At 37.4% G+C, this 20674-nt stretch overlaps 1 protein-coding gene across 2 annotated transcripts in view; it reads right to left on the reverse strand.

The window, feature by feature from the left end:
- Window positions 1-918: 918 nt before the first annotated feature.
- Kitlg (KIT ligand) overlaps window positions 919-20674 on the reverse strand; it is a 93631-nt gene continuing 73875 nt past the window's right edge. For both annotated transcript variants that reach the window (XM_045152889.1, XM_004650161.2), the window contains 4 exons: window positions 11628-11737; window positions 10942-11009; window positions 9851-9927; window positions 919-3856 (listed from right to left, as the gene is read on the reverse strand). In XM_045152889.1, the coding sequence (XP_045008824.1) occupies window positions 9888-9927; window positions 10942-11009; window positions 11628-11737 (218 nt within the window). In that variant the 3' untranslated portion in view covers window positions 919-3856; window positions 9851-9887. The remainder of the gene's footprint in view (window positions 3857-9850; window positions 9928-10941; window positions 11010-11627; window positions 11738-20674) is intronic.

Below are 20674 nucleotides of genomic sequence, written 5' to 3' on the forward strand. Positions count from 1 at the left end.
AATCTTATAGCCTAGAAATCAAGTAAAATAAAAATACCATGGTGGTTCTTTTTGTTGTTGTTTAAACAAAATTTTCTCCAAAAACATTGTAAGAAGGTAAAGGTGAAGATGGCAGTTGCACAAGTACAATGTTTATCAAACGTTGTAGAAATCCATTTTAATAATTATGAGATCAAGGTACCATTACTTTATCCTTACAAAGCCTCTTAAGTCTGAACAGCAGCATCCCCATGAGTTGTAATAATCAGCTCCATATGGAAATGTTCACCTGAATGACTGTCTGTTAAACCATTTCACCATGTCATCATTTCACAGATAAACCGGCTTACTTTAAAATTATTGTCCTATTTTATCACTGTGACTGTAGTTTATGAATTATCCTTTCATAAATTGGTTCTAAAATATCTTCTGGCACTTAAAAACCTTAGGAACATCTTTCATTTTCTGTTTAGCTTTCAATATATCAGAACACTTCAATGATTACTATGGTGAATTTCCAAATGTTACATATACCTTGTAGCAGCTCTTCCTAGAATACACTATTGGTTTTCATTGCTCAGAAGTGATCTAAAACGTTTATTTAAGCAAAAGTCAAAGCCATTTCTTACGTAAATGGTTATCCAATTCATCCTACTTGAGACTGAATTTCAATTCTACTAATGGACCCTATTTACATTACAAACCAAAACAGCAAGGGCTTTTTAGTATGTTCAAGCTTAGTGAGAGGCCAAGCTGAACATTTTGTAGGGGGCAGTTTCTATTCTATTTCCCTTGTTTTGCCAGTCATCTGGCATAAAGACTCATTCCTGAATTTACAATACAGATAAGTACACAACTGGGATCCAGAGCGGTAAGGGAATTTATCGTGTAAGTTACTGGCCGACTAGAAGTTCCTAACAATTCCAACATTCGTCCCACTATGCCAAACTGCTCTTTGAAGATCTTTTTTTTTTTTTTATGAAGAATATGCATGGAATTGCTAGAAGTCCCATATCAAAATCAAATCTTGAAATTAAGATATATCAAAGAAACACATTAGAAATACCCATTATTCCAGAATGGCTTTTTTTTGTTGTTCATTTATAACTTCAATGGATTAAAGTACCAAAATGTGCCACACTGTTTCTCCAAAGAATAGAAATACTCACTAGGACGGGTTATAGTCTTTGCTAAAAGCACATACTTCATGGTGGACACATACTTTTCATGTATTAATTTTTCACACATGTGAAACTTCTTTCAGAATACAAGTTATGCATTCATTTTCATATTGAAAAACAATTTTCTTCTGACTCAGTAAAAGTGGCAGTAGGGTAAACACATTAGATTATCATACAGTATCAGAACACTTGACCATGGCTGCCAAGTCACATTAGTCATGGAGCTGGATTTGGTTTCTACCAAAGAGGTGCAGAAAGCTTTCCATATAACTTAGACTCCACAGATTTCTTAGATCATTTTGACTAAAAGGCAATTTTCGACATTACAAAAGAGACTCAGATGCATGGAACCTGTTTAAAAGGTGATTTCAGGATCTTCTCAATTGTGAGCTTTTCATAATTTAAGAAAAAGAATATCCAGAATACATATGGAATAAAATATGCAAAGATATGTATTATTATCTGAAAGCAGATATGCCATAGTTAATGTCCGAGTAGATAGTATCCAAAATGATGTTCACCATCTTTCTCTTGTTCATGCATATTAATGAACCTTAGTGTATTAGAAAATGACCATCTGCATAACTCTTCATGAGCCAATACAACTAATAGGCAGGACACATATCTCCTGCCTTACCATGTCAGATTTCATAGCCTATTAAATGTGTTTACTCAGCTCTATCAACTAAGACTGTGTCCTTGTGTATTCAAATCCTACTACTAGCTCTGAGAACAAAATTTATTGTGTGCTTAAACTCAGTAAACAGCATTTTCATAAGTCCAAGAAAATTGAAACCATCAAATAAATAAATCAAGTCATCAAACTGGGAAGTAACAATATTCTCAGTCTATACACAGATACATATGACTCATGACAACCTCTGTGTGTTTTCCCCAAAGCAATCAATGCCACACACTGAGACAGGTCCTTTCAGCAATTGAACTGACCTTGAGTTTTATGACTAGTCATTTTGCCATGAGCTTGGACCAGTGCATGCAGGTTGCCAATGCACTTGGTTTGTATCTCACAGAAATGATTAGTGCCTTAAGAGGCACACACATTAGAGAAGATGGGGACTTCAGAAATCATTTGTACTCTTTGGTGTAAAAAAGAGCTGAGGCCACATTCCAGAGTTGTTTTTGTATGAGCTTTGACTATAAGCTAAAATCCAACCATACTAGAAGTTCTTGGGCCTTTAAAATAAAAGAAGAGCTAGTGGCTCATTTATGGATTCCTTTTTGCATAACCACATTGAAAATGGATCTTCTAGTTATAGCACATGGCAAAAAAAAGTTCTCACAAGGATTAAATTAGGAGGAAAAGCTGTGGATTCTTTGATGTGTTTGATCATCATGTGTTAAAAGAACCCTCATCAAAATAAAACCATTCTTTGACCAGCCAGTTGTTTTTTTCACTATAAAAAACATTGACAAAGTGAATTCCACAGTGTCTTTAAAAGCAAAATGTCCATCTTGGGAATTCCTTCCAAATTCACTCTACTATGAGAAATTCTGTCACATACTTTAAATAGTAAATTGACATGCATAAATACATAAATCTCTTTTTGTTTTTATTTCATAAACCTTAATGGATATAGAGTGCCTGATTTTAAATAAATGGTTCCTTTAAAGAGATAATGGTGATTATACTATAAATAACTAAAGTTTCCTGATTCCTTGCATTCTTGTACAATCCCAACTACCTAGTTTTCAACACCCATATTAGTATATGGTGTGGCTTCTAACCTTAGGTACTAAATACCATAATTTATTTTTACTCTTTCTGATGGTGGAAATTAAAAAAAAAGACAAAACAGGACCTTCATACATTCAGCATTTTACTCCCAAGTCTATTACATAGCTCTGTAATAGTTTCAGAATATAAACATGTCATAATATATTTTGCAAACATGATTTATACACTCTAGAGTGGTTAAGGGAAAAGACTGGCTTCACTAGGGGCCAAATGTCTTCCTTGGCACATTCTTCCACTAGTCAGTGTTCATAGCTTCTTCCTGTGCTGAATCTTGCTCAGCATCTTCCCTATGCCAGGGCATCACAATTATGACTCAGCACTGGCTTCCTGGCGTGGACAGAAGCAACCCATCGTGTCCATTTTCCTAGGGGGATCTAGGTCAGGAAGAGCACAAGTTCGGCTCTTCCCACAAATCAGCAGCCACAGTACTGACGGGCCTGCCACCTCCCCACTACTTACCACTCGGCCCAGTGGCTGATGCTACCAAGTTTTGTTTCTACAGTTGTTTTCTAAAACGCTTTGAGAAAATAATAATAATAATAATCACCCCTGCTATCCAGGCTGAAATGTACTTGCAGAGACCAGGACTACTAAAAGACTGAGGACTGTAACTGAAGAATAAAGCTGGGAGGAGTTTTAGCATACACATTTCTAGAGCCATGCAAATGGTGTGTATGGATTAGGACACCGGCTCTCTTCCCCATCGTTCCTGGCAAGGCCCCCACGTCCTTAAAACAGAGTGCTGCTCCATGCAAGTTCTTCTGTACAGAGGAGTAACCAGTGCCAGGTTCACAGCTGAACACGCTGCTCCAATTTCTGAATCATCCGTACAGAGTCATGGGTAGAAAGAACAGGTAGAGGTGAGGTCTGTCGCTTGAGACAGAATAGGAATGTGTTTAAAGCTGCTTCATTTATGAAGCAAACATGAACTGTTACCAGCCTACAGAGGAAGGAAACAAGAGAGAGATTATGACATGACTGATTTTTGTCATCACTGAATAATTTGTGAATGTGCTGAGGTTGTGATGATCGCCTATGTTCACCTATGTTTTATCTAGGAGCGCTGATTTGTTGTCTATTGTCGGTCTCCTCTCCTTAGAACATAAGCTCTCAAAGGTCAGGGAACTTTTTCTTTTGTACTGCTGCACAATTCTTATAACAGTTCCTGTCATGTAGTGCTTGAACATAAGAATAGGTAAATAAAAATCCTGTGGATTTTATGACTCTGGACATATTAGAATTACCTCAGTTTGTGACAACAGGGTTATTGATTTATTTAGCCTTAAGTCTCTCTAGCAAAAAGAATGGTGGACAGGGCTAGATAAATTGCTTAGCGGTTAAGGCTTATGTCTGCGAAGCCTAAGGACCCATGTTCAACACTCCAGATCCCCCGAAAACCAGATGCACAAAGGTGAGGCAAGCACAAGGTCACACATGCCCACTAGGCGGTGAAAGTGTTTGGACTTAGACTGCATTGGCTGAGGCCCTGGTGCCAATTCTCTCTCTCAAACAAAAAAGAATGGTGGACAGATGGTGAGGGAAGAAGGATTGAGGTACAAGACAGCAAGCAGGGAGTGAAGTGGACCCAGATGGTGAGGTATGGTGGAAGATATAGCTAGAACAGGTGAAAAAGCTGGTCAGTACAGCCTCACAGCCACTGAGCTGTTCCAGTAATCTGACTAGGTAGGTTTGAAGCTATCACGTCTTCCAACAAAGAAGCAGCAGAAGCACGCTCTCATTCACCACTCCATTTGATAGAAGGAAGACTGAAATCCTGGCACCACACCCAGACAAAATCCCAGGAGGATTGTACTTGGCCTTAGTTAAGCTTATTGTACTTGGTGGAATGCAAAAGCCATACTGTATTTGAGATTTCTAGTGCTGGTGTGAAACATTCATCTGTTTCAACTTTCTAGTAAGTTAGGAAACAAGAATTTAAACCAGAAATAAAAATGATGGGATATTAAAAAAAATTAAGAAATCCAAAAAGATGTTTTAAAATCAAGTAAAGTAAGACAAGCAGCAAGGAATCACATTAAACAGAAGGATATTCTGAAAGCTATGAAGCTATAAATAATTTTAAATTCTAGACTTAATTAAATCTATAGAAGCAAGACTGGAAATCTATTTTGATTTTTATCTCTAGGTCACATAGCAAAGAAGATAAAACTGAAGGCTGACAACTGTTTTTCTACAGAACAAAACTACAATTTTTATAATGATACCCTAGTTTTTACAACAAACTCACAAAATAAGCAGGATAAGCATCATCATCCCCTCATTACACTGTGATGTGTCACTTAATGATGGGGATGCCTTCTGAGAAATGAGTCAGTAAACGATTTTGTTGTGCAAACAGTATAGGATGTACATATATAAATCTGATGGTATGACTTGCTCCACACCTTGGCTATATTACAGTCATGAGACCACCATTGTGTGTGTGGTACTGACTGAAACATCATTGTGTAGTACATGACTGTATATGAAAACATGTGGGTTAAAAGCTATTAACTGACTTACCCAAGTTTCCACCTCTGCCTCCCAAGTGCTGGGATTAAAGGCGTGTGCCACCATGCCCGGCCAAAAACAAAAACTTTTTCAGCACTTGGGAGGCAGAGGTAGGAGGATCACCATGAGTTCAAGGCCACCCTGAGACTACAAACTGGATTCCAGGTCAGCCTGAGCTAGAGTGAGACCCTCCCTCAATAAATAAATAAATTAAAAAAATGATTTTTTTTCGGGGGAGGGGTATAAGTTCTCACTCTAGGCCAGGCTGAGCTGCAGTTCACTCTGAGAGTTGGAGGCTGGCCTAAAATTCACAGCAGTCCTCTAACTTCTGCCGCCTGAGTGCTGGGGTTAAAGGCATGTACCACCATGCCTGGATAAATATATTTTTATTTTATTTATTTTCAAGTAGAGGGAAAGAGAAAGAGAGAGACTGCACACCAGGGCCTCTTGCAGCTGCAGCTGCAACTGCAGATGCTTGCACCACTTTGTGCATCAGGCTTTAGGTAGGTACTGGGAATGGAACCCAGGCTGGTAGTCCTTGCAAGCAAGCGCCTTTAGCCACTGAGCCATGTCTTCAGCCTGGAAATTTTAAGTTTATGTTTCTTTTGTCAATCTCTCCACATGCCTATCTAATGGGAATGACTTTCGACTCTTACCATACTGGGGTAAGTAACTGAAAGTAATTGTATAAATGCTACAACCCATGCTGTTTACTATAGAGCAGACTGGGTCTGGTCCATGGCTCAGCAGTCCTACCAAGAGTTCAATTAAGATTTTGTGTAGATGACTTCAAATTTCAAATCTATGATTTCCAATCCCAACTGATCTCCACAGCTTTAGCCCAACATATATGACCACTGATCAGGTGAACCAATATTTATTAATATCTCCTTTTACCTTCCCATTTTCTTTTAATAGACCACCATCTGCTATGTTCTTAAATTACAAATCAGCCTTGAGTTCTGTTAAGATTCACTTCCTCCCAGTAACAAGAATTTGTTGACTTTTTTTTTTTTTTTTTCCCAAGGTAGGGTCTCACTGTAGCTCAGGCTGACCTGGAATTCACTCTGTATTCTCAGGGTGGACTCGAACTCTTGGCAATCCTACCTCTGCCTCCTGAGTTCTGGGATTAAAGGTGTGTGCCACCACACCCAGCTTTGTTGATTTTTTTACCACAATGACTCTTGTTCAGTACTGCCATGGCTCTGAACGTACTTCAGTGACTCCTTCTCTCTAATCTGATTGGAAAATGGGTCTCCTAGACAAAACCCCTTCCTGCAGGTACACACTCGCTATCCCTCTGGTCACCCCAACATCTGATACATTCCCTAAGTTTCTTCAACTACCTACCTACCATATGCCTCTCACCAAAATGACTAAAAGTTTCTTAGTGAGTGTTTTGTTTGTTTGTTTGAAATATGGTGAACTGAACTAGGCCTTGCATAGGTTACAGAAGCATTGTACCACTAAGCTACATCCCCCCCCCCGCCCATATATATGTGTGTATGGAGAGAGAGAGAGACTCACTAAACTGCTTGGTGTATCTTAAAACTTAAGATTCTCCTGCCTTAGCTGGGGAACTAAATTAGCAGTTAATTAAGGTGCTTGCCTAAAGACCCAGGTTCAATCCCCCAATACCCATGGAAGCCAGATATACAAGGTGATGTTTATGTCTGGAGTTGATTTGCAGTTTCTAGAGGCACTGGCACACATACAGTCTCTCTGCTTCTTTATCTATCTCCTAAATAAATAAATAGTAGCCCATCAGGGCTCGAGAGATGGCTTAGCGGTTAAGGCATTTGCCTGCAAAGCCAAAGGATCCCAGTTCAATTCTCCAGTATCCATGTAAACCAGATGCACAAGGGGGCACATGCATCTGGAGTTCATTTTCAGTGATTGAAGACCCTGGCATGCCCATTCTCTCTCTCTCTCTATGCCTCTTTCTCTGCATCCAATGAATAAATAAAATATATATTTTTAAAAAGTAGTCAATCAGTTATTACATATGATATATATGTGTCTTTGAGATTTGAAGATTTTTCTACTTTTTTCTTCAGCATTTGAACTTCTACATATGCTCAAGATTATTGTGTCTTTATATTGGCAAATTTTATTCTCATACTTCAGTTCTTTGAGATAGTCATTCATCTCTTCATTTATTCAACAAATATTTATTTATCACTTACATGTGGAAAAGATAAGTGATATAGTTTGGTGGAATCTAAGAATTAAATATAGACATAAATCCCACCAAGAGCTGACTTTCAAAAGAGACATAAGATATTTATTATCTATTTAAGTAATGTGATGTCCTATCAAGTCTCATGTGGTAATTAAGGTTCTCTGTGAAAGAAACTTAATAGTTACTGACTTCATTTATTCATCATCCATATTTGAGTGACTAATCAATAGGTATGATAAGTTTATTCCTAAACATTTCTGGTCTTTCACATGACTTATTATTTACTTGCTTACTATTTATTTATTATAGGATTTCACTTAGAAGTTGTGATCTTCCTGCCTCACCCTACTGAATGATGGTATTGCAGGCATGTGCCACCATATTTGGCTACTTTAATTCATTTCATACATGGGTAATATTTCGTACTTTTGACACAGAAGAATAGGAGACTTCTGATATAATTATAGTCATTTTTTTCTATATACATCTGGGCTGCCTCATTAATCAGAACCTGCAACCGCACACATACCCACAGACACAAGATAAAGCACAGGCCTACTTTACAACTATCTCACTTACCATCTGGCTGAACTTTCATATGGGGCTCATTCACTCACATGCCCTCATTCAACAAATCAAGAACCCGTGTTACAAGTAGCCACGGAGTTCAGTTGGCTGTGGTTTCAGTAAGAACAGACAGAACCTGCTCCTGTGTGACTATGAGAGATATGCATTAGGTGCTTCACTAGAATCACCTTAAGGGTCATCAATTTATTTTTCTTCCTCAGCAAGTGGCGTGTGTTTCTCCATAATAATTCACTCTTCAAATGTCGCAGGACAAATGCCACAAAACCACATGCTTGAAGTATCATACTAAAACAGATTCTTGAAGTGAAATTCAAAAACCAAATGACAGAAGATATTAATTGAGATCCTAAATTAACTACTTAATGTGTGGTTTGTAGATATTTGACATAAAGGAACTGAAATAGCAGGAAAGAAGTAGTGAGGCTTGTCCTAGGACTAAGGATCAAGGTTTCTAGGAAAAATAACCATAACTGCTTGGAGAATAGTGCTCTAGAGAAGTAAAAAAGATTCTACTTATGTTATTGGACAGAAAAAATAGTGAGTATAGATAACTAGGATAAAAGCAGAAAAGAGAGGATTCTAATCATACATTTGACATACTGTTCAAGGTTATGATTGAAGGTAAAAATAAAAAGTATGTGGAACGATTATTTTATCGTCAGGGTGTTGAAAAGTGTTCTTTTATTACAATCATGGTGACGTATTAGTAGCAGAAGCAAAGGACTTTGACTGGGCTTCCCTGGGGATGATTTGATCTGAAGATAATTTTGGAATCTGGGACAGAAGTAAAAGCTGGAAGGACAATGACCTGTCAGGAAAAGAAAGGAACAGACAGAGATTATCAGTGTTGACCTGTGGAGTAAGCATCCCCTGATGTGAGGGAGTGCAAGAAAGAGATTAGGGAGATGGCAGACATCACTACACACTGGAAAATGGGCTGGAGGGTGGCTAAGGAAAGAATGGAATGAACAGCTGGGCAACAGAAGTGAAAATGAGTGAAAACATGACTTTATATTGGATCATCTAGGTGCTCCACCAATCACAGCTAAGCTTGAATGCAGGGAGAGTAGACTGGGTGGGGAGATAATGTATATCATCACATCTTGCCTTGATCTATGCACCTTTACTCTCAGAGTCTCCCCAAACCACAGTCATGTTAGGCATCTATTACTGGCTTATAGTTAGTACATCCTGGTCCATAAATTCCTACATGTCCTGCAGCAGGCTTAGCTTTGACAGTTTTACTCTGACTGTAAGATATTGATGCTTTTTCTCCTTTTTCTTCAAATAGTTTTTCCTTTTTCTAACAAGTGGGACACTCTTTATGAAATTGGATTTATTTTCTTCGATTAGTATTATCTTTTATTCCTAATTTGCAGTTTCCATTTATTTTTTACCTCAAAGGTATTTCAAGTAAACTATCATCTATTTTTACATATCTTCCTTACAAGATGAAGTCATTATTCTGAACTAACACAACTGACCTTTCAAAACCTGAAAATATACAATGATTAACATATGCACAATTCAATTATGTCAACTTCAGTTAACAATCTGACATCTGCTAGATCAAGGACTTAAAAATGAAATTTGTTTCTGAATTCTTACCTGTAAGATATCACCACTATTTTAGCTTTACTTCTAAAAACTTACCAGTGTATGATGGTAACAGTGTTGCTACAAGCCACAATTACACTTCTTGAAATTCTCTCTCTTTTTCTTGCAACATACTGAAAAAAACAACAAGAAAAATGCTATTTGCTTTGGACAGGGATTCTGGAGTACACCATGATCTGGGCATTATAACAGGCTGTTTTTCATTATGTATTATCTTCCCAAGTATCATTATGTGGAAGAGAGATGACTTTATCTCAATACAGTCATTGCAAGTGCTTTCAAAGAAGCACTTTCTGTATGCACATTCTGAAAATGCTTATATGCATTTAATCTGTATGTATATATACTGCTAGACATGATGAGAAAAGGTAACATTGAAAATTATAACCAAAGCTAACCTCATATTGCTGGGGCAATATGATGGAAGTTGGTCAAGTCATCTGGTTCAGTTACAAACAAAGGTTTAAAACATCTGAAGACAATGTTTGTATTTGGTTTTAGAAAAAAATGTTGAATAAAATGTTGCATGGTGGTGCAGGCTTTTAATTCCCAGCACTTAATATGCTGAGGTAAGAGAATTGCCATGCATTTGAGGACAGCCTGGACTCCAGAGTAAGTAAGCTCCAGAATACTCTGGTACGAGTGGAAACCTGCCAAAAAAAAAAAAAAAAAAAAAAAAAAAAAAAAAAAAAAAAAAAGAAGAAGAAGAAAAACTTGGAATGGTATGGTAAAGGTCATGAAAACTGGAGTCAAGTAAGAAAGCGCATTAAGGATAAAGGTGAGTAGGAAGCCATAGTGCACCCAGTGGCTTAAGAAACAATATAACAAAGATTCAATCTAAAAATGCTAAAGGAAAATTTCATGGCAGCAATGTGCCCAATAGGTAATAAGATAAAAACAGATGAAGATGATTGCCACCATAGGACATAAAGCACATACTATACTGGTAAAGACAGAACCGAGTAAACCGTGAGATGTCTGAAATAGGAGGATTTGGTACACACTCAGTAGGAGCTGCAGCCCAGCAGAGAACATCTCTGTAAAGATGCTAAGCGCATGTTGCATGCACAGCACGAGAAATGGCAGTGCTAAGCTCACTAAGGCACATATTTACCAGAACAGAATACCTTATCTCATTGTCCTCTTCATTAATCTGTATATTTTCAACAGCCCTTGTAAGATTTGATTGTCTCTTCTGGGGAGAAAAACAATAGCTTATGTTGTAGAAATAGCAAAACTGCAACAATATTTAAGAGGTAAGTGGTCTTCACTTTTATGGCATTTCACTTACATACCAGGATGTTTTTCATCATGCAAAAAAAAAAAAATGCATGCATTACCACTCAACATTTTTAGCATGTTGTAGGTAAAAGAATAAAGATGGAACTATTAGATTTTAAATAGTAATAAAATTTAAGACGTTTCTAAAAGCTGAGTCATGGTGAGTTGGCTTATTTTAAATTTTAGACAGCCTTCAATAAGAGAACAAAAGAGGAGTAATATGAATGACATCCTATTTGGCTTTGAAGTACATCATATGATTTTCAGCATATTTTCTTCCTTTTTATATTTAGTTCAGACAATTAAACTAGGTCTCATTTCATGCACAGTTCTCAGCTACAGGGGTTGTCTCCCAAATAGAATGAAGAATGTTAGCAACTATTCTAAAAGTTAACTTCTACCTTGGCTATAAGGCAAAAATGCCTTTTTTTCTCATGAGCAACCTTTCTTAGAGGTTTGTTAGTGCTATATGCATGAACAAACATATATGTGAACATGATGTAGGGGTGAGCAGATGAATAGCTGTTCTTACCTTCCAGTAAAAGGCTCCAAAAGCAAAGCCAATTACAAGAGAAAAGAAGGCTGGCAATGCCATGGCTGCCCACTGCAGGTCAGAGTCTCCACTGGGCTTTGCGGCCTTCCCTGCAATTTGAAGACACACCAGTAAGCACAGCAGATCCAAGCTAGAGGTTCACCTGCTGTGCTTGTTCCAGGTTTCCAAAACGCACTCTTGACATCGATCTGTTAAAAGTTGTCAAAAGCCTAGCTTTCCCGCTGAACATTATTTTTACAAGCAACATAAATCCATTTAATTTCCAAGAAGTGGATGCACTTAAAAAAGAAAGAAACTCGCAGACAGAAAGTTAACTTGGTTAATATTCATGCATGTGAAGCACAGACTTCCTGTATTCCTGAGGCAAAATGATTTGTATTATTCAGCTAGTCTCTCTTCACTGTTTCTATATTCTAATATCTTTGTACTCTGTCACTCTTGACATCTTGGCCCTATGTTTCAAAGGTAAAATTTTACAAGCTGGGCCAGGGGCTACATGCATCCAGCTAAGTTTAACCTATTTACTCATTAAACTCATACCACAGATATGCTTTAGTTGGCTTGTGCCTAAAATCATGGCAATGTGCTCATCCATACCTTCAGGGCCCACTTGCTGGTTGTCAGGAATTTTCACTTTTTACATTGCAAAGCTTGAAACTATATAACACTAAAGAAAGATTGAACCTACCACTATCATTCCACTCTAACCCTAAATAAATGTCTAAGTAGTGAAAACAGGTGGATTTTCTTGTGACACCTTCCCTCATTCTACTTCACTTATTCACTGGGTACAAACTGAAGAAAATAACCTGGCCAACTTGAAGCTGATTTTGACTGATTTTTCTATATGACTCCTTACAAAGAACAATTTGGTTGTGTAGAAACAATGATGCATTTTTGATAGTTTACAAGAATTTAGTCCGCAGCTTCCTTTCACAGATACTATAAATTTCCAAAAACTGTATGATCAAGATCAAAATGGAAACAAGTCAGCCAGGTGTGGTGGTGCATGCTTTTAATCTCAGCACTCAGGAGGCAGAGGTTGAAAGATCACTGTGAGTATGATGCCAGCCTGGGACTTCAGAGTGAGTTCCAGGTGAGCATGGGTTATAGTGAGACCCTGCCTTGAAAAATCAACTGTTTAAAAAAATATATGATCAAGATAAAATGACTATGTTTAGCCAATCTTGTAATAGTATTTAGGTCACAGGATCAGCCTACAATGATCTATTTGACATCTAACATCCCTAAAATATAGAATATAAAATGACATACTCACTGCATACGTGCATCCATAGGAAAACAGATTTGTAAGTTTTAGCAGAGAGTTAGAAATAAATCTTATCTACTATAGTGAGAATAGAAACTTCATATCCTAGCATATGCAAACTACCAGGAAGAAACTTTCTCATTCTATGGTCCTGTTTCCAAAGAGACTCTAGAGAGTGAGGTTGGCATCTATGCTCATGTGAATGCGTGTGACAGGGGAGACAGTGAGAGATGGGTATCTAGTCAAAAGTGCAGGGCATGTGTAGGGAGTAATGGGCAGTGGGTACATTCACTTTTTTAAAAATAACAAACTGTTCTTTAAGACACAATTAGTAGGCCATTGGCCAACCACGCATACCAGCCCCAGACAGATATGTTTTAGGTATCTCAATGTGAGGTCATTATGAATTTTTCCTCACTAAAATGGAAAACATAATCCCCAAGGTACAAAATGAGATTTATTGTAAGTAGTACTATTATTGTAATACTACAGACATTTTATGGATTATGTAAGGCTCATTTACGTAATATGAGATTTTACTACCATTTATAAAAGTACTTGAATTTATAAGCAATTCCTTCCAGTTTAGAAATTTTAATATCATTACCTACAAATAAATAATTTGGTTATTTATGTTTTAATTCCCTTTGTAGAACAACCTGCTGGGCCTTAAGGTCTATTGGAATGGCTGATTTTACCATTTCATCCCACCTTTAGGACAAGGGGCCAGTTCAAATCCTGGGATCTAAAATGTAGACACCATCTTTCTATAGTGTCCAGAGAGGACGAGACGGGGGCCCTGAACAACAAGAAGAAAGGGACCGTGAGGGCACCTTTTTCTAGAGGTATATGTCGCCTTACTCTTGTTATTTCACTCTTGAAAACCAGACCTTCATGACCTGTGGGGACACAAATCCTTCTTGCAGAGAGAGAACAGTTTTGTCAGAAAAGTTTGCCTGCACCTTCAGCAAGGACCTCAGTCCTTGCCACTGCAGCTACCCACCAGGAACCAAGGAGGCTTGAATCACAGGCCTCAAGGCCCATTGGAAAGTTATTTGGGTCCAAAACCCAAGCAGATAATGCTTTGCTTTTATGGAAAGATTGTTGCAGAGACCTTGTTAGGAAGGAGAGTTTATCTGAACAGGATTTGAGTAATCCTAAATCTCTGAATCATTACTGCATGGTGTGCTATTTTCAATAAAACTGTCCACTATTGAGACTTTCTGGAGACTGACTTGTTTATTTATTTATTTTTTTGCTTATTTTATTTATTTATTTGAGAGATACAGACACAGAGAGAGAGAGAATGGGCATGCCAGGGCTTCCAGCCACTGCAAATGAACTCCAGACGCGTGCGCCCCCTTGTGCATCTGGCTAACGTGAGTCCTGAGGAATCGAGCCTTGAACCAGGATCCTTCGGCTTCACAAGCAAGTGCTTAACCGCTAAGCCATCTCTCCAGCCCTGACTTGTTTATTTTGATTACTCAACATTTATAAAAGTAGAACACAAAAAGTGGTGCTACAATCCTTCTGGGCTTCTCTATCGGGTGTATCAGCACTAAGAAATCACCGTCATGGAGCTCCTAGGAGGGCTTATACACCCTAAAGAAACCCTATGAAGGAGGGATTATCACCCACCAATTTATTATTTAGAGAGTTTAAATAACATGTTCATAGTCACCCAGCAAGCCAAGGGCCAGAAGTCTGATTCAAAATCCTAGAAAAAGGCTGGAGAAATGGCTTAGTGGCTAAGGCACTTGCCTGCAAAAGGACCCTGGTTCAGTTCCCCAGAACCCAGGTGAGTCAGATGCACCAGGTGGTCCATGCATCTGGTGTTCATTTGAAGTGGCTGGAGGCCCTGGCATGCCCATTCTCTCTTTCTCTCTGCTTGTTTTTCTCTCATAAATAGATAAATAACATTTTTAAAAATTCTAGAAGATGCAAAGTTAATGGTAGATTCCTATCTATACTATTCAAATGCTGTATAGAAGGACCTCAAATTTTTAACATATTTTACTTGGCATAAAGAATATTACTTTGTAAATATAATTTCCCTTCGTATGCAACATAGGCTTGTGTATTATTCCATGACTCTTCCTTACACAAATCATATCTTTCATATACCTTGTCCTCTGATTGACAGGCTCTTAAATCTCATCCCTAAAAATTTAATGCTTTCTTCAAATTTCCCTGACCATTTCTCCCTAAAATTTTTATCTCCTTTATGCTACTAGTAAAAACGTTTATAAAATTCTACTATTATACATATTATATACCATGCCATAGGTGGTTATGTGACTGTTAGTATGTGAGCACTGCAAAAAATCGTCTTGTGCATTGTGAATTGGCATATTTATGAATGACACCAAATCCAAGCCATAAGTTGATGATATGCAGGGCCTATATATTTTACAAAAGTGAAAAAAGAGAGAAAACAAAATAAATAAGATAGTCCTTTAAAACAAGGACTGAATAGAACATTTTATTTTTAACATTCAGTCTTTTGTTGGTTTTTTGGGGGGGCAGGGACACTTTTGCTTCCAATTATGACGATAGCAAACCAGCCTTGTCAACCTGTATAATTATAACAATGGACAGAAGGTATGAGGCAACTGTTTTCAGAGATTAATTCAAAAGCCCTAGAGAAGTGTAGTTTCTCAGAGAGAGAGAGAGGGGGAGAGAGAGCACAAAGGAAAACCCCATGATTGTCCTGTATTTCTGGCTTTGGATCTCCTGACTGGTGATGGGAGGCCCCTTCAAACTGCTATGTGGGAGGTAGAACCTCACCAAGGCTCAATGAGGTGAGAAGTCAAAGATGGACATTTAGAGCCATTGACTAAGTAGGATAGTCCAGCTGGCTTACTTGATGGAAAGGAGCTGTGGGAGCAAGAAGCACCCTAAGTCTTTACCTGTGTCCCCATAAGCTATTGCACAAATAAGCTCTGCGTGCACCGGGAGAGCCATTACAAAGCCTGGCAAGAACATAACTCCTCGCAGGTGCTGTATTAGTCACACAGAAATGGGAGACAACGGTGGTGTGACACATTGGTGTTCAGTATTTCTAATGCATTTGGGATGTCCCAGGAATCCCATGACTCAAGAACAAGACTACTCTCTCCCTGTCATTAAGCATGTTTCAAAACCAGCCTGGAAAGCCAGAGAAAGCTCACTGACCTGAAATGAACCTTATTCCCAAACAAAACTCAGTGGCCTCTGGAGGAATGCTACAAAAATCCAGAAGATATTCAACAAAATAACATCCATATTAGTATATATTAAAAACTTACTAAGAATTATAAGGGGCATGTGCCCACTAGTAGGAGGGAAAATACAAAAGGTAATAGTGGCAAGTTGATCTATTACATATTCAAATTGGGTGTTAAGAACTTTAGAACAGCTATTATGTTTAAGGGACTTAAAGAAAAAATAATTGCCATAATAAATGTGTTGATGGAATATCTCAGTAGAAAAATACTAAAATAATGAGATGAAAATTCTGGAACATAAGACAGAAATCTAGAAATGAAAAGCATCACTGGAAGATTCAGCAGATTAGAGATGGTAGAAAAAACATCAGCAAACTGGAAAACAGGCAAGTAGAAACTATTCAGGTAATACAGATAAATTAGGTTTGAAAACATGAATACATGGAGGCCAAGATTGAGAAGTCCAGGCCAGCCTCAGCTACACAGTGAGAGCTCAAAGCAGGCTTATATTACATGTGACCCTCATAAATAAATAAATGAATCTTCCCAAGATATATGATTATTTTGGAAGGAGAAAATAAGAGGATGAAGAGAAAATATTTGCCAAAATTCTAACCAAACTTTACTTAGCATTAGAGAGGATATGGATACATTTTACATTCATTAAGCTTAACTAAACAAAAATGTACAAAGCAAATGATTCTCACAGGCATATTTAAAATTATTTAAAAGGGGGAAATACAGTCTGAGGAAAAAGTATATAAGTTCAAGTAATACGAATGATGGTTGCCTTTTTTTGGTTCCATACACAGTAGTCTTGGGAAGAAAATGTAAGACAGCTTTAAAGGAATACTAGAAAAATAATTCTGTTACATCTCGTAAAAAGTATCTACTACATGCAACAATAACAAAAATATAGACACTTCCCAATTAAAAGTAAAATATTTGTTGTCAACAGATCTGTGCCACCAGAAATGTCAAAAAGTTTTTCATTTTGGAAAAAATTGACATCACATAGAAACTATGAGGGACTGAAAGGCATAGAAAACAAAATAGCAAGCATAGATAAATATAATAGGCAACATAAATTTTCATTTTTAAAAGAGATATAATTTCTTAGAGCCACCATAATTATGTAATTTATAACATAGAAATAGGATATGGGTAAAGTTCTTATTTTTTGACAGGCGTCAGTCTTAAATCTCAAGTTGAATATTACAAGGTAAGATGTATATATTATTTCCAAAACCACCATAAAATAATACAAATAAATGTTAAAAATTAAATAGTAAGGCAGTGCATGGTGACACATGCCTTTAATCCCAGCACTTGGGAGGCAAAGGTAGGAGGATCGCTGTGAGTTTGAGACCACCCTGAGACTACATAGTGAACTTTAAGTCAGCCTGAGCTAGAGCAAGACACTACCTTGGGGGGAAGAAAAATCAAATAGTGGATTGGAGAGATGGTTCAGTAGGTGCTTGCCTGCAAAGTCTAAGGACCTGGGTTTGACTCCCCAGTACCCATGTAAGCCATATGCACAAAGTGGTGCATGCATATGGAGTTTGTTTGCAGTGGCTGGAGGCCCTGGTATGCCTATATTTACTCTCTCTATATATATGTATCTGCTTGCAAATGAATAAAATATTGTTTAAAAGTCAAATAGCAATTAAAATACAACACTGAAAATGGATGGAGGACTAGAATCAGAAAGCAAGTGTAAAAGTGGCAGATCCAAGTCCAACCACAGTAATAACTTATTAAATATAAAGTATGGAAACACTAATTAACAAGCAACAAGAGCTAATCAGACATCATGCCACACACCTGTAATCCCTGCACTTAGGAGGTTGAGACAGGAAGATCAAGTTTGAAAAACAGTTTGGGCTACATGGAAAGATCTTGTAACCAATGTATATATGTATATTATTGAAACAATATAGCATGCAAAAATATGTGGGATGCAGAAACAGCAGAGCTTTACAAGGAAATTTAACCTATAGTTAGAAAACAATGGTTTAAAATCAATGATTTAATTTTTTGACATTAAGAATTTGTAACAGATTGAGTAAATTAAAAGCAAAGAGGAAAAAAAAAGAGAAATATTAAGATCAATGAAATATAAACATGAGAGTTTAAGAAGCCAGAAGTTGCTTATTTTAAAAGATTAGTAAAAAAATCATAATTACAGAACTTAGTGTTTGCCCTGTTTAAATCATGTATTGCCTGAGTATTTCTTTGCTATGCCCAATGCCATCTTTTGCAGGGCTAGTGTTTATTCTGTGCCACTATGGGTTTGGGGGGTAATTTTTTGGTATTATGGCTCGGTTAAAAGACCTTGGAATATGGGGATGTTTAAACATCATTAGGATTGATAAAAATATGGGTACTTTTAAAGTTGGACTGAATGCATTGCATTTTACATTATGGATCAGTTTAGGCCAGGAGTGGAATGTGGTGGTTTGATTCAGGTGTCCTCCATAAACTTAGATGATCTGAATGCTAGGACCCCAGTTGATGGTGATTTGGAAATTTAACGCTTCCTGAAGACAGTGTATTGGGGGTGGGCTTATAAGTATTATAGCCAGTGTTTCCTTGTCAGTGTTTGGCATATTCTCCTATAGCTGTTGTCCACCTGATGTTGATGAGGGGGTCATGTCATCATTTTTTCCTGCCATTGTTGAGTTTCCCCTCAAGTCCATAAGCCAAAATAAACTTTTTTCCCACAAAAAAATCATATTTAGTAGAAATGACTTTAATTGACATATTCATACTGGGCCCAGTTCCTTTATTAAAACTTTTCAGATCTGTGGTGATATGTACATCAGCTGATGTCTAGCTAAATGTATATACTATGTTTATCAAACTGCCCAGTAAGCACTTCTCTTAATGTTCATACCCATGTATTAATGCTATTTTCACTTTTGCTTAGAGAAGCTTCTCTTTTCAGATGGAGGTGACCTTGGAATGACTCAGAAGACACCATGGTACTGAGAAGAAGTGACAGGAGTGCTCAGCAATGAAATATCTCTATCACACCTTCCAAGGCTCAGGGTCCATTGTGGAAGAGGTGACAGAAAGAATGTAAGAGCCAAAGGAAGGGTAGGACTTCTTACAACATGCTCCTCCAGACACAAAATAGCCTGGATATCCATGACCTCTCAGAGCCTGACACTACCTACACAAGACCATCATAATAGGAAGAAAAAATCATGGCATCAAAATAAAAGAGAGACTGACTGAGAGGGGGAGGGGATATGATGGAGAGTGGAGTTTAAAAGGGGAAAGTGGGGGCAGGGAGGGAATTACCATGGGATATTGTTTACAATTATGGAACTTGTCAACAAAAATTAGAAAAATATTTTGTATACTATAGACTACCCCTATCAAGCTCTGTATAGCACCCTACAGTCAAACATTGAAACTATACATGGAAATGTATAAACATTCATTTTTAGAGGTATAAGAGAATAAAAATAGCTTCATCTTGGGTTTAGGTCAAGTTTTAGTTGGAGCAATTCTTTGGAAAAGTATTTTTGAGACTTTCTTTTTAAAAATAACTACTGTGAATATTTAAATAAATTAGTCATCATTTTTTACAGAAAGATCCATGTTCCTGGACAAATGTCAGTGCCTTCCCACTGATAAGTCTTAGAGGATGACTTTTTTTTACCTTCTGAGATAGAATCTCATTCTAGCCAAAGCTAACCTGTCACTCACTCTGTAGAACCAGGCTGGCCTTGAACTCACAGAGCTACTCCTACCTCTGAGTCTCAAATGCTAGCAAGATGACTTCTTTATACTAATATGTTCTTCAGCTTTGTTTTCTTTCCACTGCTTCCATGAAGCTAGAGGGTATACAGTTCATCCAATACCCTTCACAATGACCTTGGCCTGGATGTGAAACCTAGGACAAAGGTTCCAGAAGCCTCTTGACCAAAGATAAAAGAAAACGAAGTATATTCTTCCCCAACATATACTTTGATAGTCAAATAAAAACATCATCAATTTTCTGAATACACATAATAAACACCAACACACAAATACACAAAACAGGAAATGTTGGGGCTGGAGAGATGGCTCAGCAATTAAGGTACTTGGCTGCAAAGCCTAAAGACCTGTGTTCAATTCTCCACTACTCATGTAGAGCCAAATACACAAAGTGCTGCATGCATCTAGAGTTTGTTTTCAGTGGCAGAGGTCCTGCCACGCCCATGTTCTCTTTCTTTCCTCTCTCTTCCTCCCTTTCTGTCTCTGTGTAGGCAAATAAATAACTAAATGTTAAAAAAAAAAACAAAAAAAACCACTGAATATGTCCCTGGAATTGTAGACTAGCATTTTTACTTCCAATTTAAAAGCTTCATTTTCCCCAAACTCCTCATTCTCCTCAAAATATATTTTTTTAAGCCTACAATGGAGGAAGACTAAATCATACTTTTATAACATGCCTTTTACAAAAGAATCTTAGCAGAAAATTTATTGACCCAATCCTCTCAACATTAGGTCAAGCACTAGGAAGCCCAATTTTGCAAACCAGATATTTAATTCACAGG

Source organism: Jaculus jaculus, chromosome 6 (genome assembly GCF_020740685.1).
Source record: "Jaculus jaculus isolate mJacJac1 chromosome 6, mJacJac1.mat.Y.cur, whole genome shotgun sequence".
NCBI classification, from domain to species: Eukaryota; Metazoa; Chordata; class Mammalia; order Rodentia; family Dipodidae; genus Jaculus; species Jaculus jaculus.